The sequence below is a fragment of the Mustelus asterias genome, chromosome 5 (genome assembly GCF_964213995.1).
Source record: "Mustelus asterias chromosome 5, sMusAst1.hap1.1, whole genome shotgun sequence".
Taxonomy (NCBI): domain Eukaryota; kingdom Metazoa; phylum Chordata; class Chondrichthyes; order Carcharhiniformes; family Triakidae; genus Mustelus; species Mustelus asterias.
The window spans coordinates 14,903,418-14,930,235 of NC_135805.1; the positions used below are offsets into that span (position 1 = coordinate 14,903,418).

General features: G+C 47.8%; 1 protein-coding gene across 4 annotated transcripts in view; it reads left to right on the forward strand.

The window, feature by feature from the left end:
• LOC144493376 (mechanosensitive cation channel TMEM63B-like) overlaps positions 1-26,818 on the forward strand; it is a 104,853-nt gene that overhangs the window by 43,698 nt on the left and 34,337 nt on the right. For all 4 annotated transcript variants that reach the window (XM_078212201.1, XM_078212199.1, XM_078212200.1 and 1 more), the window contains exons 9-12: positions 3,874-3,944; positions 8,492-8,572; positions 13,606-13,729; positions 21,558-21,691. In XM_078212201.1, the coding sequence (XP_078068327.1) occupies positions 3,874-3,944; positions 8,492-8,572; positions 13,606-13,729; positions 21,558-21,691 (410 nt within the window). The remainder of the gene's footprint in view (positions 1-3,873; positions 3,945-8,491; positions 8,573-13,605; positions 13,730-21,557; positions 21,692-26,818) is intronic.

A 26,818-nucleotide genomic window follows, 5' to 3' on the forward strand; every position in this document is an offset into this window, starting at 1 on the left:
CGGCACTGGAAATACGGCACCCAGAGACCCCCGGAGGCCGTGGCACTTAGCGGGAAGCCTGCTAAACGGCCTCAATAGCAGCGCTGCGGGCTGGGAGTATCGCCCCCAAGATGCAGACAGCTCCAGGTCAATCTGGCGGCTGATAGCGGCTTCGCTGTCAGGGTGATAGACCTGGGACTGATGACGATGGAGCAGGAGAAAAGAATGCTGTGTATGTGTGTGTGTCTGTGTGTGTATCAATCTGTGTGTGTCTGTGTATCTATATGTCTGTGTGTGTGTCTTTTATTTTTATTTATTTATTAGTCACAGGTAGGCTTACATTAACACTGCAATGAAGTTACTGTGAAATTGCCCTAGTCACCACACTCTGGCACCTGTTCAGGTCAATGCACCTAACCAGCTCGTCTTTCAGGAAACCGGAGCACCCGGAGGAAACACACGCGGACATGGGGAGAATGTGCAAAGTCCACACAGTGACCCAAGCCAGGAATCGAACCCAGGTCCCTGGCGCTGTGAGGCAGCTGTGCTAACCACTGTGCCACCATGCCGCCCATCTGTGTGTGTGTCCGTGTGTGAGTGTGTGTGTGTGTCTGTGTGTCTTGTGTGTGGGCTTGTGTGTGTGTGAGTGTTTGTGTTTGTGTGTCTGTGTGTGTGTGAGCGTGTGAGTGTGCGTGTGTGAATGTTTGAATATGTGTCTGTGTGTCTGCATGTGTGTGTCTATGTCTGTGTGTGTCTTGTGTGTGAGCGTGTGAGTGTGTGTCCGTGTGTCTGCGTGTGTGTGTCTGTGTGTCTTGTGCGTGAGCGTGTGAGTGTGTGTCTGTGTCTGCATGTGTGTGTCTGTGTGTGTGTGTCTGCGCGTGTCTGTGCGTGCCTATGTCTGTGTGTGTCTTGTGTGTGAGTGTGTGTCTGTCTGCATGTGTGTGTGTCTGTGTGTGAGCGTGTGAGTGTGTGTCTGTGTCTGCATGTGTGTGTGTGTCTGTGTGTGTCTTGTGTGTGAGTGTGATCTGTGTGTCTGCGTGTGTGTGTGTCTGTGCGTGTCTATGTCTGTGTGTGGTTTGTGTGTGAGTGTGTGTGGGTATATGTGGCTGATGGATAAAGTAGCTGGAGTGAAGGTTCTGTTCAATCACTGTTGAAGCAGGAACAGTCTCTCTGCCTCAGACTCTTCTTCAATCTGTTCCACCCCCACTCTCGACAACTTCCTGTTGTTTTTACGATCTGGAACGCACTGTCTGAGATGGAAGCAGATTCAGAAGAGAATTGGGCAAATACTTGCTGGAGAAAAATAATTGCAGGACTATGAAAGGACAGGGAGTGGGATGAATTGGATAGGCTCTACCAAAGGGCTGGCAGTTAAGATGGGCTGAATGGCTCTTCTGGCTAACTCTCTGATTTGTCCTTTGGGTTTGGCTGAAAAAAATTTTTGCCGAGGTTTTTCATCTTGCACTCACCAGGACAGTTCACTAGAATACTATTGTAAGTGGAAACAATAAATTTAATAAGACTGCAAGGAACTACAAAAAGTGAATGTAGCCCAATCCATCACGCAAACCAGCCTCCCATCCATTGACTCTGTCTACACTTCCTGCTGCCTTGGAAAAGCAGCCAGCATAATTAAGGACCCCCACGCACCCCGGACATTCTCTCTTTCACCTTCTTCCTTCGGGAAAAAGATACAAAAGTCTGAGGTCACGTACCAACCGACTCAAGAACAGCTTCTTCCCTGCTGCTGTCAGACTTTTGAATGGACTTACCTTGCATTAAGTTGACCTTTGTCTACACCCTAGCATGATTGTGACATTACATTCTGCACTCTCTCCTTTCCTTCTCTATGAACGCTATGCTTTGTCTGTATAGCACGCAAGAAACAATACTTTTCACTGTATGCTAATACATGTGACAAAAATCAAATCAAATCAAATCAAAAAAAGTTAAAGTTTATTTATTTATTAGTCACAAGTAGGCTTACATTAACACGGCAATGAAGTTACTGTGAGAATCCCCTAGTCGCCACACTCCGGTGCCTGTTCGGGTACACTGAGGCAGAATTTAGCATGGCCAATGCACCTAACCAGCACGCCTTTCGGACTGTGGGAGAAAACCGGAACACCGGAGGAAACCCATGCAGACATGGGGAGAATGTGCAGAGCTCGCACAGACAGTGACCTAAGCTGGGAATCGAACCCGGGTCAGGGGTGCTGTGAGGCAGCAATGTTAACCACTGTGCCATCGTGCCACCCTGTGTGAGAAGATTGGTTGGCAAGTAGATTTTGATTGGCATAGGCATTGCCATGGGGAATGTACCAGTTAATGGTGCCTGACAGTTACCTGCCAAGCATTGTTTGAAATTTAAAGCAGGCATCTTGAATGGACAAGATTTACCCTGACCCAGCGAAGGCCTGCCACTTATTTTGTTTAGCTGAAACAGGAGCAATGTGTGTACCTGCTCTTCCTGACTGCAAAGCACAGGGCCCTACATTTTCATATATATAGCTTCCAGTACACACGAATGATTACATTGTGAGCCCGATCAACAATCTTAAATAGGTTGTCACCATAATTTGTAGCACTCGGAGGATTATTTAGAATGTTGTCCTATCATGGAATCACATCTAATGTCTCGAGATTTGCAAGCACTGGCTGGTTGGGTATGGTCTGTACCTGGCCCGTTGTGAACACTGGAGGAGACTGTGGAGTCTGCACGTTCTCCCAGTGTCTGCATGGGGTTTCCTCCGGGTGCTCCGGTTTCCTCCCACTGTCCAAAGATGTACAGTTTCGATGGATTGGCCATGCTAAACTGCCCCTTAGTGTCCAAAGATATGTAGGTTAGGTGGATTAGCCATGGTAAATGTGCCGGATTACAGGGTTAGGGCAGAGGGGAGGCCTGGGTGGGATGCGCTTTCAGAAAGTCGGTGCAGACTCGATGGGCCGAATGGTGTTTTTCTGCAGTGTAGGGATTCTATAGTAGGTGGTCGAAGTTATCAATTTGGTTAGTGCTGTCAAAAGGCCTTGGCAAGTTGTGAGAGCGCAGTGGAACAAGGACTCACATTTTTCAGGGAGTTTTGAATGGCGTCCTATTTACCAAATAAGTAAAAAAAAATCTGGTTATTATCACATTGATTCTTGTGGGATCTTGCTGTGCTCAAATTGGCTGCTTTAGTTTTTACATTTTTTTAGCATCCATTCTTCCAAAAGTACTTCATTGGATGTAAAGCATGTTAGGATGTCTTGAGGTTGTGAAAGGCATTACAGAATTATTGGTCTTTTTGTGTTTGAATGTGTGTACAAGCCTTGGATGCCTGTTGCACCCTAAGGCGGCATGGTGGCACAGTGGTTAGCACTGCTGCCTCACAGCACCAGTGACACGGGTTCGATTCCCGGCTTGGGTCACTGTCTGTGTGGAGTCTGCACGTTTTCCCCGTGTCTGCGTGGGTTTCCTCCGGGTGCTCCGGTTTCCTCCCACAAAGACGTGCTGGTTAGGTACAGTGGCCATGCTAAATTCTCCCTCAGTGTACCCGAACAGGCGCCGGAGTGTGGTGACTGGGGGATTTTCACAGTAACTTCATTGCAGTGTTAATGTAAACCTACTTGTGACACTAGTACATAAACTTGAAAACAGTAAGATGAGCAGATGTTTCTGTGTGTAAAGCTTGCTCCTTTAGCATCCATATCAGGATTGGCCTGGAGGTGGGAAAAGCTAGTCCAAGCAGGACAACCACCCTCCCTGGCTAACATTGCTGCAACTAACTCCTGCCGAGATGAGAGCAGAGAGGAGACAAATGGACAATTGGCACAACTCAAACAATAAACTCAGCGTAATGACTAGTGAAAAGTTTAAATCCGGACATCTGTTTAAATCAGCCTCTGTCCTTGCAGGTGAAAAGTACTTTATTTATAACCAGGATACCGAAGGAAGCCAGTGAGGAGATCATAGCCAGTCACCTCAGGTAGGTAACCCCAGAACTTGTGCTTTTTGCTCTTTCCTTACTGAACTGTGGCCAGCACCGTAATGCAGGCCTGTTCAGCAAGCTGTAAACTTGACAGGAGTGAGAGTTGGACCTGTGCATTAAAGGAGGGTGAGCTACCCTTCTACAATCAAGGTGAAGGTACATTATTGGAGGGCCAGTGTAGAGGGAACTGTATTCTGTATCAAACCTGTGCTATACCTGTCCTGGGATAGCATAAAGCTAACTTTTCACTCCGCATCTAACTTGTGCTGAACCCACCCTGAGAGTGTTGGATTGGAAAAAGTAAAGGGGAAACTTAATCAGCATCTAATCTGCGCTGTACCTATTCTGGGACTGTTTGGAACACCTAGAGGTCACTTTTCAGTTTCTTATGAAACCTTTTGTTGCAGTATTGTTTACACTTCCACATCACGCAACTACAGGCACCCGATGTGCAGGGGGGTGGGGAAGGAACCTCTTGTGAACCTGTCCTGGGCTTGGCCAAGCTTGCCATTAATAGGTAGAGGCAGTGGGTGACCGAGGGGGTTTACCCACTGGGTGCCTCTCTATTGCTGCTACATTCGCGACTGAATATCCCTGGAGAGGGAGCATGCGGTGCCCATGGGCACCATTGAGGCTTTCCATGCTCGTTGGGCACCGCAGGTTCTGGGGCGCCTTATTGACCCCTCTAATCATCTTTTGTTTCATGTTTTTAAGCTTCATTTGTGATTTGCTTTTGTTTAGGGCAGTTCCCCTTCAAGGGGCTGTCCCTTTTAGTTTATCCCTCAATTTGCTTAGTTTAGTTTAGTTTAATTAGTTAAACTCAAGAGAGTTGGAACACCTAGAGGGAGCTTGACTCTGTGTACAACACATGTTGTGCCTGCCCTGGCACTGTTCGATGCTCACACAAGACTTAATACTGTGGAAAACCTAGAGGGGTATAGAAAGTACAGGGGTGAAATAAAAATGGAAATTAGGAAAGCAAGAATATTGTGTACAATTTTGGTCACCACACTACCCGAAGGATGTGGATGCTTTGGAGAGGATATAGAAGAGGTTTACCAGGATAATGCCTGGTCTGGAGGGTATTAGCTATGAGGAAAGGTTGGAGAAACTCGGTTTGTTCACACTGGAATGACGGAAGTTGAGGGGTGACCTGATAGAGGTCTACAAGATGATGAGTGGCATGGACAAAGTGGATAGTCGATGCTGCTTCTTAGGGTATAAAAGTCAAGTACTAGGGGACATAGGTTTAAGGTGCGTTTAGAGGAGATGTGCGAGGCAAGTCTTTTACACAGAGGGTGGTGAATGTCTGGAATGTGCTGCCCGGGGAGGTGGTGGGAGCAGGTATGATAGCGGCATTTAAGGGGCATCGAGATGAATACATGAATAGGATGGGAATGGAAGGATACGGACTCTGTAAGTGCAAACGCTTTTAGTTTCGGCAGGCATCATGATCGGCGCAGACAAGGAGGGCCGAAGGGCCTGTTCCTGTGCTGTACTGTTCTTTGTTCAAAGGGAGAGTACAAAAAAATATTGGCAGGTAAAATAAAAAAAAACTAAGATATTTTACCAGTATATTCAGAGCTTGAGAATAACTAAGGAAAAGGTAGGGCCTTTCAGAGATGTACACTGTAACTAGTGGGTTGATTCAGAAGATATGGGCAGGGTTCTAATGAGTACTTTGTCTCTGTCTTCACTAAGGAGAGGGATGATTCAGATATTCTAGTTAAAGAGGAGGTGTGTGAAATATTAGATATAATAAGCATAGTGAGAGAGGGAAGACTGGAGGGACTGACAGCCTCTAAGGTGGATAAACCACAGGGAATGTATCTGAGGCTGTTGAATTTGATTTGATTTATTATTGTCACATGTATTAGTATACAGTGAAAAGTATTGTTTCTTGTGAGCTATACAGTCAAAGCATACCATTCATAGAGAAGGAAAGGAGAGAGTGCAGAATGTAGTGTAACAGTCATAGCTAGGGTGTAGAGAAAGATCAACTTAGTGCAAGGTAGGCCCATTCAAAAGTCTGATGGCAGCAGGGAAGAAGTTGTTCTTGAGTCAGTTGGTACGTGTCCTCAGACTTTGTATCTTTTTCCTGATGAAAGAAGGTGGAAGAGAGAATGCCCGGGGTGCGTGGGGTCTTTAATTGTGCTGGCTGTTTTTCTGAGGCAGTGGGAAGTGCAGACAGAGTCAATAGATGGGAGGTTTGAGTGATGGAATGGGCTTCATTCATGACCCTTTGTAGTTTCTTGCGGTCTTGGGCAGAGCCGGAGCCATACCAAGCTGTGATACAACCAGAAAAAATGCTTCCTACAGTGTATCTGTAAAAGTTGGTGAGAGTTGTAGCTGACATGCCAAATTTCCTTAGCCTCCTGAGAAAGTTGGTGGGCTTTCATAGAAATCATAGAAACCCTACAGTGCAGAAAGAGGCCATTCGGCCCATCGAGTCTGCACCGACCACAATCCCATCCAGGCCCTATCCCCATATCCCTACATATTTACCCACTAATCCCTCTAACCTACACATCTCAGGACACTAAGGGGCAATTTTAGCACGGCCAATCAACCTAACCCGCACATCTTTGGACTGTGGGAGGAAACTGGAGCACCCGGAGGAAACCCACACAGACACGAGGAGAATGTGCAAACTCCACACAGACAGTGACCCAAGCCGGGAATCGAACTCAGGTCCCTGGAGCTGTGAAGCAGCTGTGCTAACCACTGTGCTACCGTGCCGCCCTTTCTTAACTACAGTGTCGGCAGGGGGGGACCAGGACAGGTTGTTGGTGACCTGGACACCTAGGGGATTTTCACAGTAACTTCACTGCAATGTTACTGTAAGCCTACTTATGAAACTAATAAATCAACTTTAAACTTGAAGTTCTCGACCATTTCTACTTCATCTCCATGAAGGAAGCCAGGGAGGAAATAGTAGATGCTGTGAGGATCATTTTCTAATCCTCACTAGATATAGGCGAGGTCCAAGGGGATTGGAATGTTGTACCATTATTTAAAAGGGTGAGAGGGAAAGGCCAGAAAATTATAGGCCGGTCAGCAGGAAAATGATTGGAAACAATTCTGAGGGGCAGGATAATCTGAAGTGCGGTAACCTGCAAAGCTACGGGCCAGGTACTGGAAAATTGGATTTGTTTTTTTTTGTCTGGTGCAGACATGATGGGCTGAATGGCCTCTTTTTCTGCACCGTAATGTTTCTATGGTTTGATGGGACAGTATAACACCTGTGTTATATCTGCCCTGGGAGAGTTTGCTGGTCCAGTGTAGAGGGAGATGTGACGTATCCTGATCTGTGGATCCTTGGTGGAGACACTAAAGCTGGAGTTGGGGATTTCCTTGTCCACCATTAACCTCCACTTCCTGGACGAACACAAGAGGGAAATATCGAAAGGTAACAGGGATCTCAGCACCTGTGACCTGTTTGTACCATCCCATCTCCCTGCATTTGTTTGAAGGGTGCTGGAGGTGGGGTGGTGGTAAGGGACAGGGAGGAGATTTTAAGAGATGATATGATTCCTCCTCGGAGAAATTCAGTGGACAAGCTGAGCCAGGGTCTGCCCCTGTTTATGAGACATGTATACAGATTACCTTCTGACCCCCCTCAGTCATGGAATACTGATACTTGCTTTCCCGGGATTACCCAGAGGCATTTTTTACATTAGGGTCTAGCACATTTATGTTGGGGTACAGTCCCCTTTTTGTTGTAGCTGTCCAACTACGCCTGAACAGCAGGTGCCAAGAGCCTATTTCATAGCATCCCTACATTGCAGAAGGAGGCCATTCGGCCCATCGAGTCTGCACTGACCGCAATCCCACCCAGGCCCTATCCCTGTAACCCCACATATATTTACCCTACTAATCCCCTGGCACTAGGGTCAATTTAGCATGGCCAATCAACCAACCTGAGCATCTTTGAAGCGTGGGAGGAAACCGGAGCACCCGGAGGAAACCCACGCAGACACGGGAAGAACATGCAGACTCTGCACAGACAGTGACCCGAGCCGGGAATCGAACCCGGGTCCCTGGCGCTGTGAGGCAGCAATGCTAACCACTGTGCCACCATTGGTGATAGCGGGCATTACATCTGAGCTTGACCACCTGATATCTAAAGTAAAGTTAAAGTTTATTTATTAGTGTCAGAAGTAGGCTTACATTCACACAGCAATGAAGTTACTGTGAAAATCCCCTAGTCGCCACACTCCGGCGCCTGTTCAGGTACACTGAGGGAGAATTTAGATGGCCAATGCACATCTTTGGAGTGTGGGAGGAAACCAGAGCACCCGGAGGAAACCCACGCAGACATGGGGAGAATGTGCAGACTCCACACAGACAGTGACCCGAGCCGGGAATCGAACCCGGGTCCCTGGCGCTGTGAGGCAGCAATGCTAACCACTGTGCCACCATGCCGCCTATCTAGGTCTGTGCATTCTCCAGTAAGTGCCGCTAGATTGTGAATCTTGCCTTCTTCCACAGCCAGAGACACCGCATTCTAAACTACGCTCACTTTTGTTCCCCCCCATATTCAGGGAAGCCTATCCAACGTGCACTGTCCTGGAGGTCCAGCTCTGTTACAACGTGGCCAAGCTGATAGAACTGGATTCTGAATGGTAAGAGGCAGAATGTGGAAGAATATTGACGCGAGTCTCTGTTGGTTTTAGAGATTTTATAGCACTGGTGGATTTCTCATCTGAGAATGTTCTCAGTGCTGTTACGGAACACAATAAACAATGTTTAACTTTCCTTTCTCGAGAGACAGCAGAGGGTAACATTGTTCTCAGAAGGTTAGGGTGGATGTAATAGAGGTGTTAAAATAATGAAGAGTAAATATGCAGAAACTGTTGGTTTATTATCAGAAGGTTTAACAACATCCTGGGGGGGGTGGTGGGTGGGGGGTTACCATTGACCAGACACATGGAAACATAGAAGATAGGAGCAGGAGGAGGCCATTTGGCCCTTCGAGCCTGCTCCGCCATTCATCACGGTCTTGGCTGATCGTCCAACTCAATAACCTAATCCTGCTTTCTCCCCGTAACCTTTGATCCCATTCGCCCCAAGCGCTATATCTAGCCACCTCTTAAATACATTCAATGTTTTGGCATCAACTGCTTCCTGTGGTAATGAATTCCACAGGCTCACCATTCTTTGGGTGAAGAAATGTCTCCTCACCTCCGTCCTAAATGGTCTACCCCGAATGGTCTACACTGAACTGGACTAGCCATAAAAGGTTTGAGGGGGAGAGCTGACTGGTGGTGATTTAACCTGAGGGTCACCACACCGCAGGCGAGGGGCAAGGTTGAGAAGACAGGGCCTTCATGAATAACCTCAGCTTCTCAGTCCAAAGATGTGCGGGTTAGGTTGATTGGCCAGGTTAAAAATTGCCCCTTAGAATCCTAAAATGTGTAGATTAGAGGGATTAGTGGGTAAATATGTGGGGGTAGGGCCTGGGTGGGATTGTGGTCGGTGCAGACTCGATGGGCCGAATGGCCTCCTTCTGCACTGTAGGGTTTCTATGATTCTATGGTACAGGAATTGAACCTGTGCTGCTGGCATTGCTCTGCATCACAAACCAGCTGTCCAACCAACTGAGCTAATACTGTGGCTATCAGAGCAGGTCAAAGGCCAGGAACCTGTGGCAACTAACTCACTTCCTGACTTCCCAAAGCTTGTCCACCTTATACAAGGTACGTATCAGGGTTGTGATGGAATACTCTCCACTTGCCTGGACGAATGCAGCTCCAACACTTGAAAAACTCAACACCATCCAGGACAAAGCAGCCGCTTGATTACTGCTCCTTCTACAAACATTTAATCCCTCCACCGCCAATGAACAGTGGCAGCCATGTACACCGTCTACAAGATGCATTACAGACAACTCACTGAGGTTCCTGAGGCAGCACCTTCCAAACCCACAACCTCTAACATCTAGAAGGGCAAGAGCAGCAGATATGTGGGAACACCACCACCAACAGGTTCCCCTCCAAGCCATTTATCATCCAATATATCGCTGTTCCTTCACTGTCACTGGTTCAAAATCCTGGAATTCCCTCCCTGACATCACTGTGGGTGCACCTACACCTCAGGGACTGCAGCGATTCGAGAAGGCAACTCAACACCACCTTCTCAAGAGCAACTAGGGATGGGCTGTAAGGTGGCACGGTGGTTAGCACAGCTGCCTCACAGTGCCAGGGACCCGGGTTCAATTCCAGCCTTAGGTGACTGTCTGTGTGGAGTTTGCACATTCTCCCCATGTTTGTGTGGGTTCCCTCCGGGTGCTCTGGTTCCTTCCCACAGCTCAAAGATGTGCGGGTTAGGTTGATTGGCAGCTGGGGTTACGGGGATAGGGCCTGGGTGGGCTTGTTGTCATTGCACACCCAATGGGTTGAATGGCCTCCTTCGGCACTGTAGGGATTCTATGATTCTATGTATTAATGCTGGCCTAGATGGCAACATGGCCATGTCCCAATGGGCCTAATTAGCTACCTGTTGTTGCCTGGCAGGTCGCTGTGGCTGGTTCTCACCTCTGGCAAGGTTACTGGGAGGTCAGAATGCACTGGGTTAGCAGGTGTGCTAATTCCCTAGATTCCCCCTGGTTCCGCCTCTATCTGTGAGGCTGGGAAGATTGTGCTCTCTGTGTTGGTGGGGTAATGGTACCTGATTAGAGGGCTTGAGATCAACTAAATGGCTTGACCTTAGAAACCATAGAATCCCTACAGTGCAAAAGGAGGCCATTTGGCCCATCGAGTCTGCACTGACAACAATCCCACCCCAGGCCTTATCCCCACAACCCCACACATTTACCCTGATAATCCCTCTAACCTACCCATTCCGGGACACTAAGGGGCAATTTAGCATGGCCAATCAACCTAACCCGCATCTCTTTGGATTGTGGGAGGAAACCGGAGCACCCGGAGGAAACCCACGCAGACACGAGGAGAATGTGCAAACTCCACGCAGACAGTGACCCAAGCCGGGAATCGAACCCGGGTCCCTGGAGCTGTGAGGCAGCAGTGCTAACCACTGTGCTACCGTGCCACCCTTGGCACCTCCTGATGTGTGGCTCAGTCTCTTGGACAGGGAGGTATGGGGGAGAGATGCCAACCCAAGTTGCATACATTCCTAGAGGTTTTAGAAACATAGAAAAACTACAGCACAAAACAGGCCCTTCGGCCCCACAAGTTGTGCCAAACATATCCCTACCTTTTAGGCCTACCTATAACCCTCCATCCTATTAAGTCCCATGTACTCATCCAGGAGTCTCTTAAAAGACCCTATTGAGTTTGCCTCCACCACCACTGACGGCAGCCGATTCCACTCACCCACCACCCTCTGTGTGAAAAACTTCCCCCTAACATTTCCCCTGTACCTACCCCCCCAGCACCTTAAACCTGTGTCCTCTCGTAGCAGCCATTTCCACCTTGGGAAAAAGCCTCTGAGAGTCCACCCGATCTATGCCTCTCAACATCTTATACACCTCTATTAGGTCTCCTCTCACCCTATGTCTCTCCAAGGAGAAAAGACCAAGCTCCCTCAGCCTATCCTCATAAGGCATGCCACTCAATCCAGGCAATATCCTTGTAAATTGCCTCTGCACCCTTTCAATCTTTTCCACATCCTTCCTGTAATGAGGCGACCAGAACTGAGCACAGTACTCTAAATGGGGTCTGACAAGGGTCTTATATAGCTGCATCATTATCCCCGGACTCCTAAACTCAATCCCTCGATTGATAAAGGCCAGCACACCATACGCCTTCTTAACCACCTCCTCCACCTGCGGGGCCGATTTTAGAGTCCTATGGACCCGGACCCCAAGGTCCTTCTGATCCTCTGCAGTACTAAGAGTCTTTCCCTTTATATTGTACTCCTTCATCCCATTTGACCTGCCAAAATGGACCACTACGCATTTATCTGGGTTGAAGTCCATCTGCCACTCCTCCGCCCAGTCTTGCATCCTATCTATGTCCCTCTGTAACTTCTGACATCCCTCCAGACTATCCACAACCCCACCAACCTTCGTGTCGTCGGCAAACTTACCAACCCATCCCTCCACTTCCTCATCCAGGTCATTTATGAAAATGACAAACAGCAAGGGTCCCAGAACAGATCCCTGGGGCACACCACTGGTGACCGACCTCCATTTAGAAAAAGACCCATCTATACACACTCTCTGCTTCCTTTGGGCAAGCCAGTTCTGGATCCACCGGGCAGCAGCCCCTTGGATCCCATGTCCTCTCACTTTTTCTAGAGGCCTTGCATGGGGGACCTTATCAAACGCCTTGCTAAAATCCATATAAACCACATCTACCGCTTTCCCTTCGTCAATGTGTTTAGTCACATTTTCGAAGAACTCCACCAGGCTCGTAAGGCACGATCTGCCTTTGACAAAGCCATGCTGAGTATTCTTGAGCATACTAAACCTCTCCAAATGCTCATAAATCTTGTCCCTCAGGATCTTCTCCATCAGCTTACCAACCACTGAGGTTAGACTCACCGGTCGGTAATTTCCTGGGCTATCCCTATTCTCCTTCTTGAAAATAGGAACCACATCCGCAATCCTCCAATAACACATTGTTTTAACACATTGTTACTCTGTCACTGATCTCCAACCACACCCCACCATAGGTCAATCCTCACAGGGCAAATCATACCCAAACCAACCGGCAGGCAATCACTGTTAGTTATTTGATTAGCTAACTCTTAACCATCGCCAATAGATTTTGTAACTAACAAATTAAAGTAGAAAATCATAGAAAATCATAGAAACCCTACAGTGCGGAAGGAGGCCATTCGGCCCATCGAGTCTGCACCGACCACAATCCCACCCAGGCCCTATCCCCACACATTTACTTGCTAATCCCTCTAACCTACGCATCCCAGGACTCTAAGGGGCAATTTTTAACCTGGCCAATCAACCTAACCCGCACATCTTTGGACTGTGGGAGGAAACCGGAGCACCCGGAGGAAACCCACGCAGACACGAGGAGAATGTGCAAACTCCACACAGACAGTGACCCGAGCCGGGAATCGAACCCGGGACCCTGGAGCTGTGAAGCAGCAGTGCTAACCACTGTGCTACCGTGCCGCCCGGGACGGTAGCACAGTGTAGGCAAAGGAAATGAAGACCACTTTTTTTTGAGAAACATCTCTATGATTTTGCTCTGAAGTTTGCTTACAGCAGTGTCCAGGAGATTAATTATGGGGAGGCGATGGCCTAGTGGTATTATCGCTAGACTAATGATCCAGAAACTGTCCTGGGGACCTGGGTTCGAATCCCGCCACGGCAGATGGTGGAATTTGAATTCAATAAAAAAGATCTGGGAACCATTGTCGATTGTTGGAAAAACCCATCTGGTTCACTAATGCCCTTTAGGGAAGGAAATCTGCTGTCCTTACCTGGTCTGACCTACATGTGACTCCAGAGCCACATAGCAATGTGGTTGGCTCTCCAAGGGCAACTAGGGATGGACAATAAATGCTGGCCAGCCAGCGACACCCATGTCCCATGAATGAATTTTAAAAAATCTTTAATTGCTGAAGGCTGGGAGGGTTGGCAATCCATAAAGAGGGGAAGGAAAGGAGATATGAGATCTGACGGACCAGCAGAAGCTGTGACCCTCTGATTTTGATGTGTTATTCCTTGCAGGAAGAAGGCACAGCGTGGTCGGAGGTACTACACCAACCTGTTTGAGAACGAAGGGGAAAGAGTTTCCATCAACCCCAAACCTTGTGGCCAATTCTGCTGCTGTAGCTTCAGAGGATGTGAGCAGGTGAGAAGGTTAATTCTAGGTCGAGACATGTAAGGATAAATGGGGTTAAGGTACAGACTGGCCAGGGTCTAATGGAATAGAGCAACAAGCTGTTCCTCTTTAAGATGGGCATTCGGGGGTTGGCACATTTATTTTTCATTTTCAAAATCAAACTTAACATGGAGAGTGGCAGCAGGCAGGTTCCCGGGCGCAGGGCAGGTGGCCAGATGGAGGGCAGGTGGCCGGGTGGAGGGCAGGTGGCCGGATGGAGGGCATGTTCCCGGGCGCAGGGCAGGTGGCCAAACGGAGGGCACGTTCCCAGACAGAGGGTACTCTGCCCGTCCATCCATCCCTCAATCGCACCAGAGCTGCTAGTGGAATATGAAATCAGTTAATAAACATTTGGAATATAAAGCTAGTCTCAGTAATGTTGATCATGAAGCTATCATTGATTGTCATAAAAATCCATCTGGTTTGCCAAGGTGTAAAAGTAACAGGGTTGTTGTGGTGGGAGATTTTAACTTCCCCTCTATTGACTGGTTCTCACTTAGTGCTCGGGACGTGGAGGGCGCAGACTTTGTAAGGAGCATCCAGGAGGGCTTCTTGAAACAGTATGTAGATAGTCCAACTAGGGAAGGGGCCGTACTGGACCTGGTATTGGGGACTGAGCCTGGCCAGGTGTCGACGTTTCAGTAGCGGAGCAGTTCAGGAACAGTGACCACAATTCAGTAAGCTTTAAGGTGGTGATGGATAAAGATAAGTGTAGTCCTCAAGGTGCTAAACTGGGGAAGGCTAATTGCAACAATATTAGGCAAGAACTGAAGAATGTAGATTGGGGGCAGATGTTTGAGGGCAAATCAACATCTGGCATGTGGGAGGCTTCAGGACTGACACAGACCGATAAGGATGAAGGATAAGTATGGCAAGTTTTGGGAACCTTGGATAACGAGAGATATTGTGAGCCTAGTCAAAGAGAAAAAGGAAGCATTTTTCAAAGCTAGTAGGCTGGGAAGACACGAAAGCAAGTATGGGATACAAGGAAAGTAGAAAGAAACTTAAGCAAGGAGTAAGGAGGGCTAAAAGGATCATGAAAAAGCATTGGCCAGCAGGATTAAGGAAAATCCCAAGGCTTTTTATACATACATAAAGAGCAAGAGGGTAGCCAGGGAGAGGGTTGGCCCACTCAAGGACAAGGGAGGGAATCTATGCGTGGAGCCAGAGGAAATGGGCGAGGTATTAAATGAGTACTTTGCATCAGTATTCACCAAAGAGAAGGACTTGGTGGATGATGAGTTTGGGAAAGGATGTGTAGATAGTTTGGGTCATGTTGAGATCAAAAAGGAGGAGGTATTGGGGTTCTTGAGGAACATTAAGGTAGACAAGTCCCCAGGGCCTGATGGGATATACCCCAGAATACTGAGAGAGGCAAGAGAGGAAATTGCTGGGGCCTTGAGAGAAATCTTTGTATCCTCACTGGCTACAGGAGAGGTGATGTGGAGATGCAGGCGTTGGACTGGGGTAAGCACAGTAAGAAGTCTTACAACACCAGGCCCTCGACTCGACACGTATGCCCAAGCCGTCAGGAGGTGCGTCAATGCCAGATTCATCAGCCGCACTCACAAGACAGCCCCGAATGTCACCCAAGCACAACGCAACGCCATCTGTGCTCTCAAGACCAACAACAACATTGTCATCAAACCAGAAAAGGAGGAGCCACTGTCATACTGAACAGAACGGATTACTGCAAAGAAATGTACTGACAACTGAACAACGAGGAACACTACAGACAGTTACCCGCAGATCCGACCAAAGAACACACCTGTCAACTCAACAGACTGACCAAGACCTTTGATCCGGACCTTCAGAGCACCCTCCCATGTACTCCCTGCATTGGAGATCTCTACTGCCTCCTGAAGGTACACAGGGCCAACACACCCGGCTGTCCCATCGAATCAGGCAATGGGACCCTGTGCCAGAACCTCTCCGGCTACGTCGAGGGCATCCTGAAACCCACTGTACAAAAAACCCCCAGCTTCTGTCGCGACACTACGGACTTCCTACAGAAACTCACCACACATGGAGCAGTTGAACCAGGAGCACTCCTCATCACAATGGATGTCTCGGCACTCTACACCAGCATCCCCCACGAAGATGGCACTGCTGCAACTGCCTCAGTACTCAATGCCAACAACTGCCAATCTCCAGATGCAATTCTACAACTCATCCGCTTCATCCTGGACCACAATGTCTTCACCTTCAACAACCAGTTCTTCATCCAGACACAGGAAACAACCATGGGGACCAAATTCGTACCTCAATATGCCAACATCTTCATGCACAGGTTCGAACAAGACCCCTTCACCGCACAGGACCTTCAACCGATGCTATACACTAGATACATCAATGACATTTTCTTCCTTTGGCCTCATGACGAACAATCACTGAAACAACTATATGATAGACTCATAGAGTCATAGAGGTTTACAGCATGGAAACAGGCCCTTCGGCCCAACTTGTCCATGCAGCCCTTTTTCTTTAAACCCTTAAACTAATTCCAATTGCCTGCATTTGGCCCATATCCCTCAATACCCATCGTACCCATGTAACTATCTAAATGCTTTTTAAAAGACAAAATTGTACCCGCCTCTACTACTACCTCTGGCAGCTTGTTCCAGACACTCTCCACCCTCTGTGTGAAAAAATTGCCCCTCTGGACACTTTTGTATCTCTCCCCTCTCACCTTAAACCTATGCCCTCTAGTTTTAGACTCCCCTACCTTTGGGAAAAGATATTGACTTTCTAGCTGATCTGTGCCCCTCATTATTTTATAGACCTCCATAAGAACATAGAACATTACAGCGCAGTACAGGCCCTTCGGCCCTCGATGTTGCACCGACCAGTGAAACCAATCTAAAGCCCATCTAACCGACACTATTCCAATATCATCCATATGTTTATCCAATAACCATTTGAATGCTCTTAATGTTGACGAGTCCACTACTGCTGCAGGCAGGGTATTCCACACCCTTACTACTCTCCGAGTAAAGAACCTACCTCTAACATCTGTCCTATATCTATCACCCCTCAATTTAAAGCTATGTCCCCTCGTGTTAGCCATCACCATCCGAGGAAAAAGGCTCTCACTATCCACCCTATCTAATCCTCTGATCATCTTGTAAGCCTCTATTAAGTCACCTCTTCACCTTCTTCTCTCTAACGAAAACAACCTCAAGCCCCTCAGCCTTTCCTCATACGATTTTCCCACCATACCAGGCAACATCCTGGTAAATCTCCTCTGCACCCTTTCCAACACTTCCACATCCTTCCTATAATGCGGCGACCAGAACTGTACGCAATACTCCAAGTGCGGCCGCACCAGAGTTTTGTACAGTTGCAACATGACCTCCTGGCTCCGAAACTCAATCCCTCTACCAATAAAAGCTAACACACTGTACGCCTTCTTAACAACCCTATCACCCCTCAGCCTCCTACGCTCCAGAGAAAAAAGTCCCAGTCTATCCAGCCTCTCCTTATAACTCAATCCATCAAGTCCCAGTAGCATCCTAGTAAATCTTTTCTGCACTCTTTCTAGTTTAATAATATCCTTTCTATAATAGGGTGACCAGAACTGTACACAGTATTCCAAGTGTGGCCTTACCAATGTCTTGTACAACTTCAGCAAGACGTCTCAACTCCTGTATTCAATGTTCTGACTGATGAAACCAAGCATGCCGAATGCCTTCTTCACCACTCTGTCCACCTGTGACTCCACTTTCAAGGAGCAATGAACATGTACCCCTGGATCTCTTTGTTCTGTAACTCTCCCCAATGCCCTACCATTAACTGAGTAAGACCTGCCCTGGTTCAATCTACCAAAATGCATCACCTCGCATTTGTCTAAATTAAACTCCATCTGCCATTCGTCAGCCCACTGGCCCAATTGATCAAGATCCCGTTGCAATTGGAGATAACTTTCTTCACTGTCCACTATACCACCAATCTTAGTGTCATCTGCAAACTTACTAACCATGCTTCCTATATTCTCATCCAAATCATTAATATAAATGACAAATAACAGTTGATGACATCAACAAGTTCCATCCCACCATCAGACTCACCATGTACTTTCAGGAATCGGTTGCATTCTTGGACACACGCATCTCCATTAAGGATGGTCACCTCAGCACCTCACTGTACCGCAAGCCCACGGGTAACCTCACGATGCTCCACTTCTCCAGCTTCCACCCTAAACACGTTAAAGAAGCCATCCCCTACGGACAGCCCTCCGTATACACAGGATCTGCTCAGATGAGGAGGATCGCAACAGACACCTCCAGACGCTGAAAGATGCCCTCATAAGAACAGGATATGGCGCTCGACTCATCGATCGACAGTTCCGACGCGCCACAGCGAAAAACCTCACTGACTTCCTCAGAAGACAAACACAGGACAGAGTACCCTTCATCGTCCAATACTTTTCCGGAGCGGAGAAGCTATGACTTCTTCTCTGGAGCCTTCAATATGTCATCAATGAAGACGAACATCTCGCCAAGGCCATCCCCACACCCCTACTTCTTGCCTTCAAACAACCGCACAACCTCAAACAGACCATTGTCCGTAGCAAACTACCTAGCCTTCAGGAGAACAGTGACCACGACACCACACAACCCTGCCACCGCAACCTGTGCAAAATGTGCCGGATCATTGACACGGATGCCATCATCTCACGTGAGAACACCATCCACCAGGTATACGGTACATACTCTTGTAACTTGGCCAACGTTGTCTACCTGTTACACCGTAGGAAAGGATGTCCCGAGGCATGGTACATTGGGGAAACCATGCAGACGCTACGACAACGGATGAATGAACACCACTCGACAATCACAAAGCAGGAGTGTTCTCTTCCTGCTGGGGAGCATTTCAGCAGTCCCGGGCATTCAGTCTCTGATCTTCGGGTAAGCGTTCTCCAAGGCGGCCTTCACGACACACGACAACACAGAATTGCTGAGCAGAAACTGATAGCCAAGTTCCGCACATATGAGGATGGCCTCAACCGGGATCTTGGGTTCATGTCACACTATCTGTAACCCCGACGACTTGCCTGGGCTTGCAAAATCTCACTAACTGTCCTGGCTGGAGACAATACACATCTCTTTAACCTGTGCTTAACCCTCTCTCCACTCACATTGTCTGTACCTTTAAGACTTGATTACCTGTAAAGACTCGCATTCCAACCATTATTTTGTAAATTGAGTTGTCTATATGCCCTCACTCACCTGAAGAAGGAGTGACACTCTGAAAGCTTGTGCTACCAAATAACCTGTTGGACTTTAACCTGGTGTTGTGAGACTTCTTACTGTACAGGAGAGTCCCAGAGGATTGGAGAATAGCCAATGTTGTGCCTTTGTTTAAGAAGGGTAGCAAGGATAATCCAGGTAATTACAGACTAGTGAGCCTTATGTCAGTGGTAGGGAAATTATTGGAGAGGATTCTTCGGGACAGGATTTACTCCCACTTGGAAATAAGTGGACGTATTAGCGAGAGGCAACATGGTTTTATGAAGGGGAGGTTGTGTCTCACTAACTTGATTGGGTTTTTCAAGGAAGTGACGAAGATGATTGATGAGGGTAGGGCAGTGGATGTTGTCTACATGGACTTCAGTAAGGCCTTTGACAAGGTTCCTCGTGGCAGACTGGTACAGAAGGTGTAGTCGCATGGGATCAGAGGTGAGCTGGCAAGATGGATACAGAACTGGCTCGGTCATAGAAGACAGAGGGTTGCAGTGGAAGGGTGTGATTCTGAATGGAGGGCTGTGACAAGTGGCGTTCCTCAGGGATCAGTGCTGGGACCTTTGCTGTTTGTAATATACATAAATGATTTGGAGGAAAATGTAACTGGTTTGATTAGTAAGTTTGCGGATGACACAAACGTTGGTGGAATTGCGGAAAGCGATGAGGACTATCAGAGGATACAGCAGGATATAGATCAGTTGGAGATTTGGGCGGAGAGATGGCAGATGGAGTTTAATCTGGACAAATGTGAGGTAATGCATTTTGGAAAGCCTAATACAGATGGGAAATATATAGTAAATGGCAGAACCCTTAAGAGTATTGACAGGCAGAGGGAACTGGGTGCACAGGTCACTGAAAGTGGCAACGCAGGTGGAGAAGGTAGTCAAGAAGGCATATGGCATGCTTGCTTCATTGGCCGGAGCATTGAGTTTGAAAAATTGGCAAGTCATGTTGCAGCTTTATAGAACCCTAGTTAAGCCGCACTTGGAATATAGTGTTCAATTCTGGTCGCCACATTACCAGAAGGATGTGGAGGCTTTGGAGAGGGTACAGAAATGATTTACCAGGATTTTGCCTGGTATGGAGGACATTAGGTTGGAGAAACTTGGTTTGTTCTCACTGGAACGATGGAGGTTGAGGGACGACTTGAGGGGCATGGATAGAGTGGATAGTCAGAAGCTTTTTCCCAGAGTGTAAGAGTCAATTACTAGGGGCAAGGTTTAAAGGAGACGTACAAGGCAAGTTTTTTACACAGAGGGTGGTGGATGCCTGGAACTCGTTGCCGGGGGAGGTAGTGGAAGCAGATGCGATAGTGACTTTTAAGGGGCGTCTTGACAAATACATGAATAGGATGGGAATAGAGGGATATGGTGCCTGGAAAGATAAGGGGTTTTAGTTCAGTGAGGCAGCATGGTCAGTGCAGGCTTGAAGGGCCGAATAGCCTGTTCCTGTGCTGTAATTTTCTTTGTTCTTTGTTCTTCATACTCATGACCTTTAGGGAAGGAAATCTGCCATCCTTACCTGGTCTGACCTATATGTGACTCCAAAGTGACTCTTAAGTGTCCTCTGAAGCCGAGCAAGCCACTCATTTGAAGGGAAATTAGGAATGCTCACATCCCATGAAAGAATAAAGGAAAACAATATGGGGCAGGACATCCCAAAGTGGAATCTGGAGTGCAGGATTTGCTCACTTAGCTTCACTGCCGCAGTCTGCTTCCTCAATAAGACATCGCGACTCAAAGTGTGACATAGCTTGATGAACAAGTTGTCGCCATCTTGAACGAATCTTCCCAGCCATTAACGTTAGTGCTGCCACACTTCATGAAGAGCTTCAGAGTGTCTCTGAAACTTTTTCTCAGGCCTCCCCCAATCATTTTTCCGTCAGAAAAAAGATACAAAGATACGTATCAAATGACTCAAGGACAGCTTCTTCCCTGCTGCCATCAGACTTTTGAATGGACCTACCTTGCATTAAGTTTATGTTTCTCTACACCCTAGCTATGACTGTAACACTACATTCTGCATTCTCTCCTTTCCTTCTCTATGAACCCGTTATGCTTTTTCTATATAGCACGCAAGAAACAATACTTTTCACTGTATACTAATATATGTGACAATACTAAATCAAATCAAATCAGCGAAGGTCTTACTGCAGTACAGGAACGTGATGAAGGCAACATTAGGATCTGTACATTAGGACTTCTGTTGATTTGCGGAGTGTTTGTTCTCAAAAGCTCGCTGTGGTTTGTGGAAGGCTGGAACTGTTACAGCTGATCTGATGTTGGATCTCCTTGTCAATGGGGGCCTCCAAGCTTTGGGGAGTGCTTTTCCAGAGTGTCTCCTTTAGCATGCGTGGGAGGTGGAATATTTGGCTGGGCTGAGAAAGCGCTATGATAATTTTCAATCGTAGATTACTGGGTAAATAAATTACTCTAAACAAATACCTGGAATACTACTTCAACTGACAGGCATTAATATATTAAATCCCTTTTTTTAGTATTTGTCTAAGAATTCTTGGTTTGCAATACCTGACAAAACTCTTGTTTTTCTGATAGATTGATGCAGTGGAATATTACACTAAACTGGAGAGCAAAATTATGAATGAGTACACCCAAGAAAAGGAGGTTCTAGACAGGAAATCGCTTGGACTTGCTTTCGTTACCTTCCAGGATGAAGACATGGCAACTCTGTAAGTCAAAAGAACAAAGAACAATACAGCACAGGAACAGGCCCTTCGGCCCTCCAAGCCCGTGCCGCTCCCTGGTCCAACTAGACCATTCTTTTGTATCCCTCCATTCCCACTCCGTTCATGTGGCTATCTAGATAAGTCTTAAACGTTCCCAGTGTGTCCGCCTCCACCACCTTGCCCGGCAGCGCATTCCAGGCCCCCACCACCCTCTGTGTAAAATATGTCCTTCTGATATCCGTGTTAAACCTCCCCCCCCCCTTCACCTTGAACCTATGACCCCTCGTGAACATCACCACTGACCTGGGGAAAAGCTTCCCACCGTTCACCCTATCTATGCCTTTCATAATTTTATACACCTCTATTAAGTCTCCCCTCATCCTCCGTCTTTCCAGGGAGAACAACCCCAGTTTACCCAACCTCTCCTCATAACTAAGCCCCTCCATGCCAGGCAACATCCTGGTAAACCTCCTCTGTACTCTCTCCAAAGCCTCCACGTCCTTCTGGTAGTGTGGCGACCAGAACTGGACGCAGTATTCCAAATGCAGCCGAACCAACGTTCTATACATCTGCAACATCAGACCCCAACTTTTATACTCTATGCCCCGTCCTATAAAGGCAAGCATGCCATATGCCTTCTTCACCACCTTCTCCACCTGTGACGTCACCTTCAAGGATCTGTGGACTTGCACACCCAGGTCCCTCTGCGTATCTACACCCTTTATGGTTCTGCCATTTATCGTATAGCTCCTCCCTACATTATTTCTACCAAAATGCATCACTTCGCATTTATCAGGTTTGAACTCCATCTGCCATTTCTTTGCCCAAATTTCCAGCCTATCTAGATCCTTCTGTAGCTTCTGACAATGCTCCTCACTATCTGCAAGTCCTGCCAATTTTGTGTCGTCTCCAAACTTACTGATACCCCAGTTACACCTTCTTCCAGATCGTTTATATAAATCACAAACAGCAGAGGTCCCAATACAGAGCCCTGCGGAACACCACTAGTCATGATGTGGAGATGCCGGCGTTGGACTGGGGTAAACACAGTAAGAAGTTTAACAACACCAGGTTAAAGTCCAACAGGTTTATTTGGTAGCAAAAGCCACACAAGCTTTCAGAGCTGCAAGCCCCTTCTTCAGGTGAGTGGGAATTCTGTTCACAAACAGAGCATATAAAGACACAGACTCAATTTACATGAATAATGGTTGGAATGCGAATACTTAAAACTAATCAAGTCTTCAAGAAACAAAACAATGTGAGTGGAGAGAGCATCAAGACAGGCTAAAAAGATGTGTATTGTCTCCAGACAAGACAGCCAGTGAAACTCTGTGGGGGTTACAAATAGTGTGCCATGAACCCGACCAGACCAGCTGCGAAACTCTGCCAAGCAGACGAGACAAAGGAACTACACCATCTACATGCCCACCAAGAACAGGAAACTTGAGAAACTCGGCATCACCACCAGCAGCAACCAAGCCTCCCCCGGTACCACAGTAGAAAACAGTACCACTGCAGGGAAGTCCATTGTCAACTTGTCCGACTACACACTTCAACCAGATGAAATCGAAGTTCTCAGCCGAGGGCTTAATTTTTGCCCCACCACCAAAATAGACCCCATCAGTCTCGCAGCAGAAACAGAGGAATTCATCAGGCGAATGAGGCTGAGGGAGTTCTTCCACAAACCCCAAGAGGCCAACAGTGAACACAATGAGACAGCCAATGAACCGGAACAGCCGACAGAGAGATCCGCAGTGCATCCGAAGAGGAAAGAGTCGAATTGGACTCCTCCGGAAGGCCGCTGCCCTCTACTTGACATGTATGCCCAAGCCGTCAGGAGGTGCGTCAACACCAATTTCATCAGCTGCACTCACAAGACAGCACCGAACATCACCCAAGCACAACGCAACGCCATCCACGCTCTCAAGACCAACCGCAACATTGTCATCAAACCAGCAGACAAAGGAGGGGCCATCGTCATACTGAACAGAACGGATTACTGCAAAGAAGTGTACCGACAACTAAACAACGAGGAACACTACAGTTAGCTGCAGATCCGACCAAAGAACACACCCGTCAACTCAACACTCTGATCAAGACCTTTGATCCGGACCTTCAGAACACCCTCCGTGCTCTCATCCCACGTACTCCCCGCGTTGGAGATCTCTACTGCCTTCCGAAGATACACAAGGCAAACACACCCGGCCGTCCCATCGTATCGGGCAATGGGACCCTGTGCGAGAACCTCTCCGGCTATGTCGAGGGCATCCTGAAACCCATTGTACGAAGAACCCCCAGCTTTTGTCGCGACACGACGGACTTCCTACAGAAACTTGGCACACATGGAGCAGTTGAACCAGGAGCGCTCCTCGTCACAATGGATGTCTCGGCACTCTACACCAGCATCCCCCATGACGATGGCATTGCTGCAACGGCCTCAGTGCTCAGCGCCAACAACTGCCAGTTTCCAGATGCAATTTTACATCTCATCCGCTTCATCCTGGACCACAATATCTTCACCTTCAACAACCAGTTCTTCATCCAGACACACGGAACAGCCATGGGGACCAGATTCGCACCTCAATATGCCAACATCTTCATGCACAGGTTCGAACAAGACTTCTTCACCGCACAGGACCTTCAACCGATGCTATACACTAGATACATCGATGACATTTTCTTCCTTTGGACTCATGGTGAACAATCACTGAAACAACTCTATGATGACATCAACAAGTTCCATCCCACCATCAGACTCATCATAGACTACTCTCCGGAATCGGTTGCATTCTTGGACACACGCATCTCCATTAAGGATGGTCACCTCAGCACCTCACTGTACCGCAAGCCCACGGATAACCTCATGATGCTCCACTTCTCCAGCTTCCACCCTAAACACGTTAAAGAAGCCATCCCCTACGGACAAGCCCTCCGTATACACAGGATCTGCTCGGATGAGGAGGATCGCAACAGACACCTCCAGACGCTGAAAGATGCCCTCATAAGAACAGGATATGGCGCTCGACTCATCGATCAACAGTTCCAACGCGCCACAGCGAAAAACCGCACCGACCTCCTCAGAAGACAAACACGGGACACAGTGGACAGAGTACCCTTCGTTGTCCAGTACTTCCCCGGAGCGGAGAAGCTACGGCATCTCCTCCAGAGCCTTCAACATGTCATTGATGAAGACGAACGTCTCGCCAAGGCCATCCCCACACCCCCACTTCTTGCCTTCAAACAACCACGCAACCTCAAACAGACCATTGTCCGCAGCAAACTACCCAGCCTTCAGGAGAACAGTGACCATGACACCACACAACCCTGCCACAGCAACCTCTGCAAGACGTGCCGGATCATCGACACAGATGCCATCATCTCACGTGAGAACACCATCCACCAGGTACACGGTACATACTCTTGCAACTCGGCCAACGTTGTCTACCTGATACGCTGCAAGAAAGGATGTCCCGAGGCATGGTACATTGGGGAAACTATGCAGACGCTGCGACAACGGATGAATGAACACCGCTCGACAATCGCCAGGCAAGACTGTTCTCTTCCTGTTGGGGAGCACTTCAGCGGTCACGGGCATTCGGCCTCTGATATTCGGGTAAGCGTTCTCCAAGGCGGCCTTCGCGACACACGACGGCGCAGAGTCGCTGAGCAGAAACTGATAGCCAAGTTCCGCACACACGAGGACGGCCTCAACCGGAATATTGGGTTCATGTCCCACTATTTGTAACCCCCACAGAGTTTCACTGGCTGTCTTGTCTGGAGACAATACACATCTTTTTAGCCTGCCTTGATGCTCTCTCCACTCATGCTGTTTTGTTTCTTAAAGACTTGATTAGTTGTAAGTATTCGCATTCCAACCATTATTCATGTAAATTAAGTTTGTGTCTTTATATGCTCTGTTTGTGAACAGAATTCCCATTCACCTGAAGAAGGGGCTTGCAGCTCCGAAAGCTTGTGTGGCTTTTGCTACCAAATAAACCTGTTGGACTTTAACCTGGTGTTGTTAAACTTCTTACTGTGAACACCACAAGTCACAGGCCTCCAGCCGGAAAAAGACCCTTCCACTACCACCCTCTGTCTTCTGTGACCAAGCCAGTTCTCCACCCATCTAGCCACCTCCCCCTTTATCCCATGAGATCCAACCTTTTTCACCAGCCTACCATGAGGGACTTTGTCAAACGCTTCACTAAAGTCCATATAGACGACATCCACGGCCCTTTCCTCGTCAACCATTCTGGTCACTTCTTCAAAAAACTCCACCAGGTTAGTGAGGCATGACGTCCCTCTCACAAAACCATGCTGACTATCGTTAATGAGTTTATTACTTTCTAAATGTGCATACATCCTATCTCTAAGAATCCTCTCCAACAACTTCCCCACCACAGACGTCAAGCTCACCGGCCTATAATTACTTGGGTTATCCTTCCTACCCTTCTTAAATAACGGGACCACATTAGCTATCCTCCAATCCTCTGGGACCTCACCTGCGTCCAGTGACGAGACAAAGATTTGCATCAGAGGCCCAGCGATTTCATCTCTCGTCTCCCTGAGCAGCCTTGGATAGATTCCATCAGGCCCTGGGGATTTGTCAGTCTTTATATTCTCTAACAAACCTAACACTTCCTCCCTTGTAATGGAGATTTTCTCCAATGGTTCAACACTCCCCTCCGAGACACTCCCAGTCAACACATCCCTCTCCTTTGTGAATACCGACGCAAAGTATTCATTTAGGATCTCCCCTACTTCTTTGGGCTCCAAGCATAATTCCCCACTTTTGTCCCTGAGAGGTCCGATTTTTTCCCTGACAACCCTTTTGTTCCTAACGTATGAATAAAATGCCTTGGGATTCTCCTTAATCCTGTCTGCCAAGGACATTTCGTGACCCCTTTTTGCCCTTCTAATTCCCCGTTTGAGTTCCTTCCTACTTTCTTTGTACTCCTCCAGAGCTCCCTCCGTTTTTAGCTGCCTGGTCCTAACATACGCCTCTCTTTTCTTTTTGACCAGTCCCTCAATTTCCCTGGTTATCCACGGTTCTCGAATCCTACCCTTCCTATCCTTCTTTTTTACAGGCACATGCTTGTCCTGTAGCCCTAACAACTGTTCCTTAAAAGA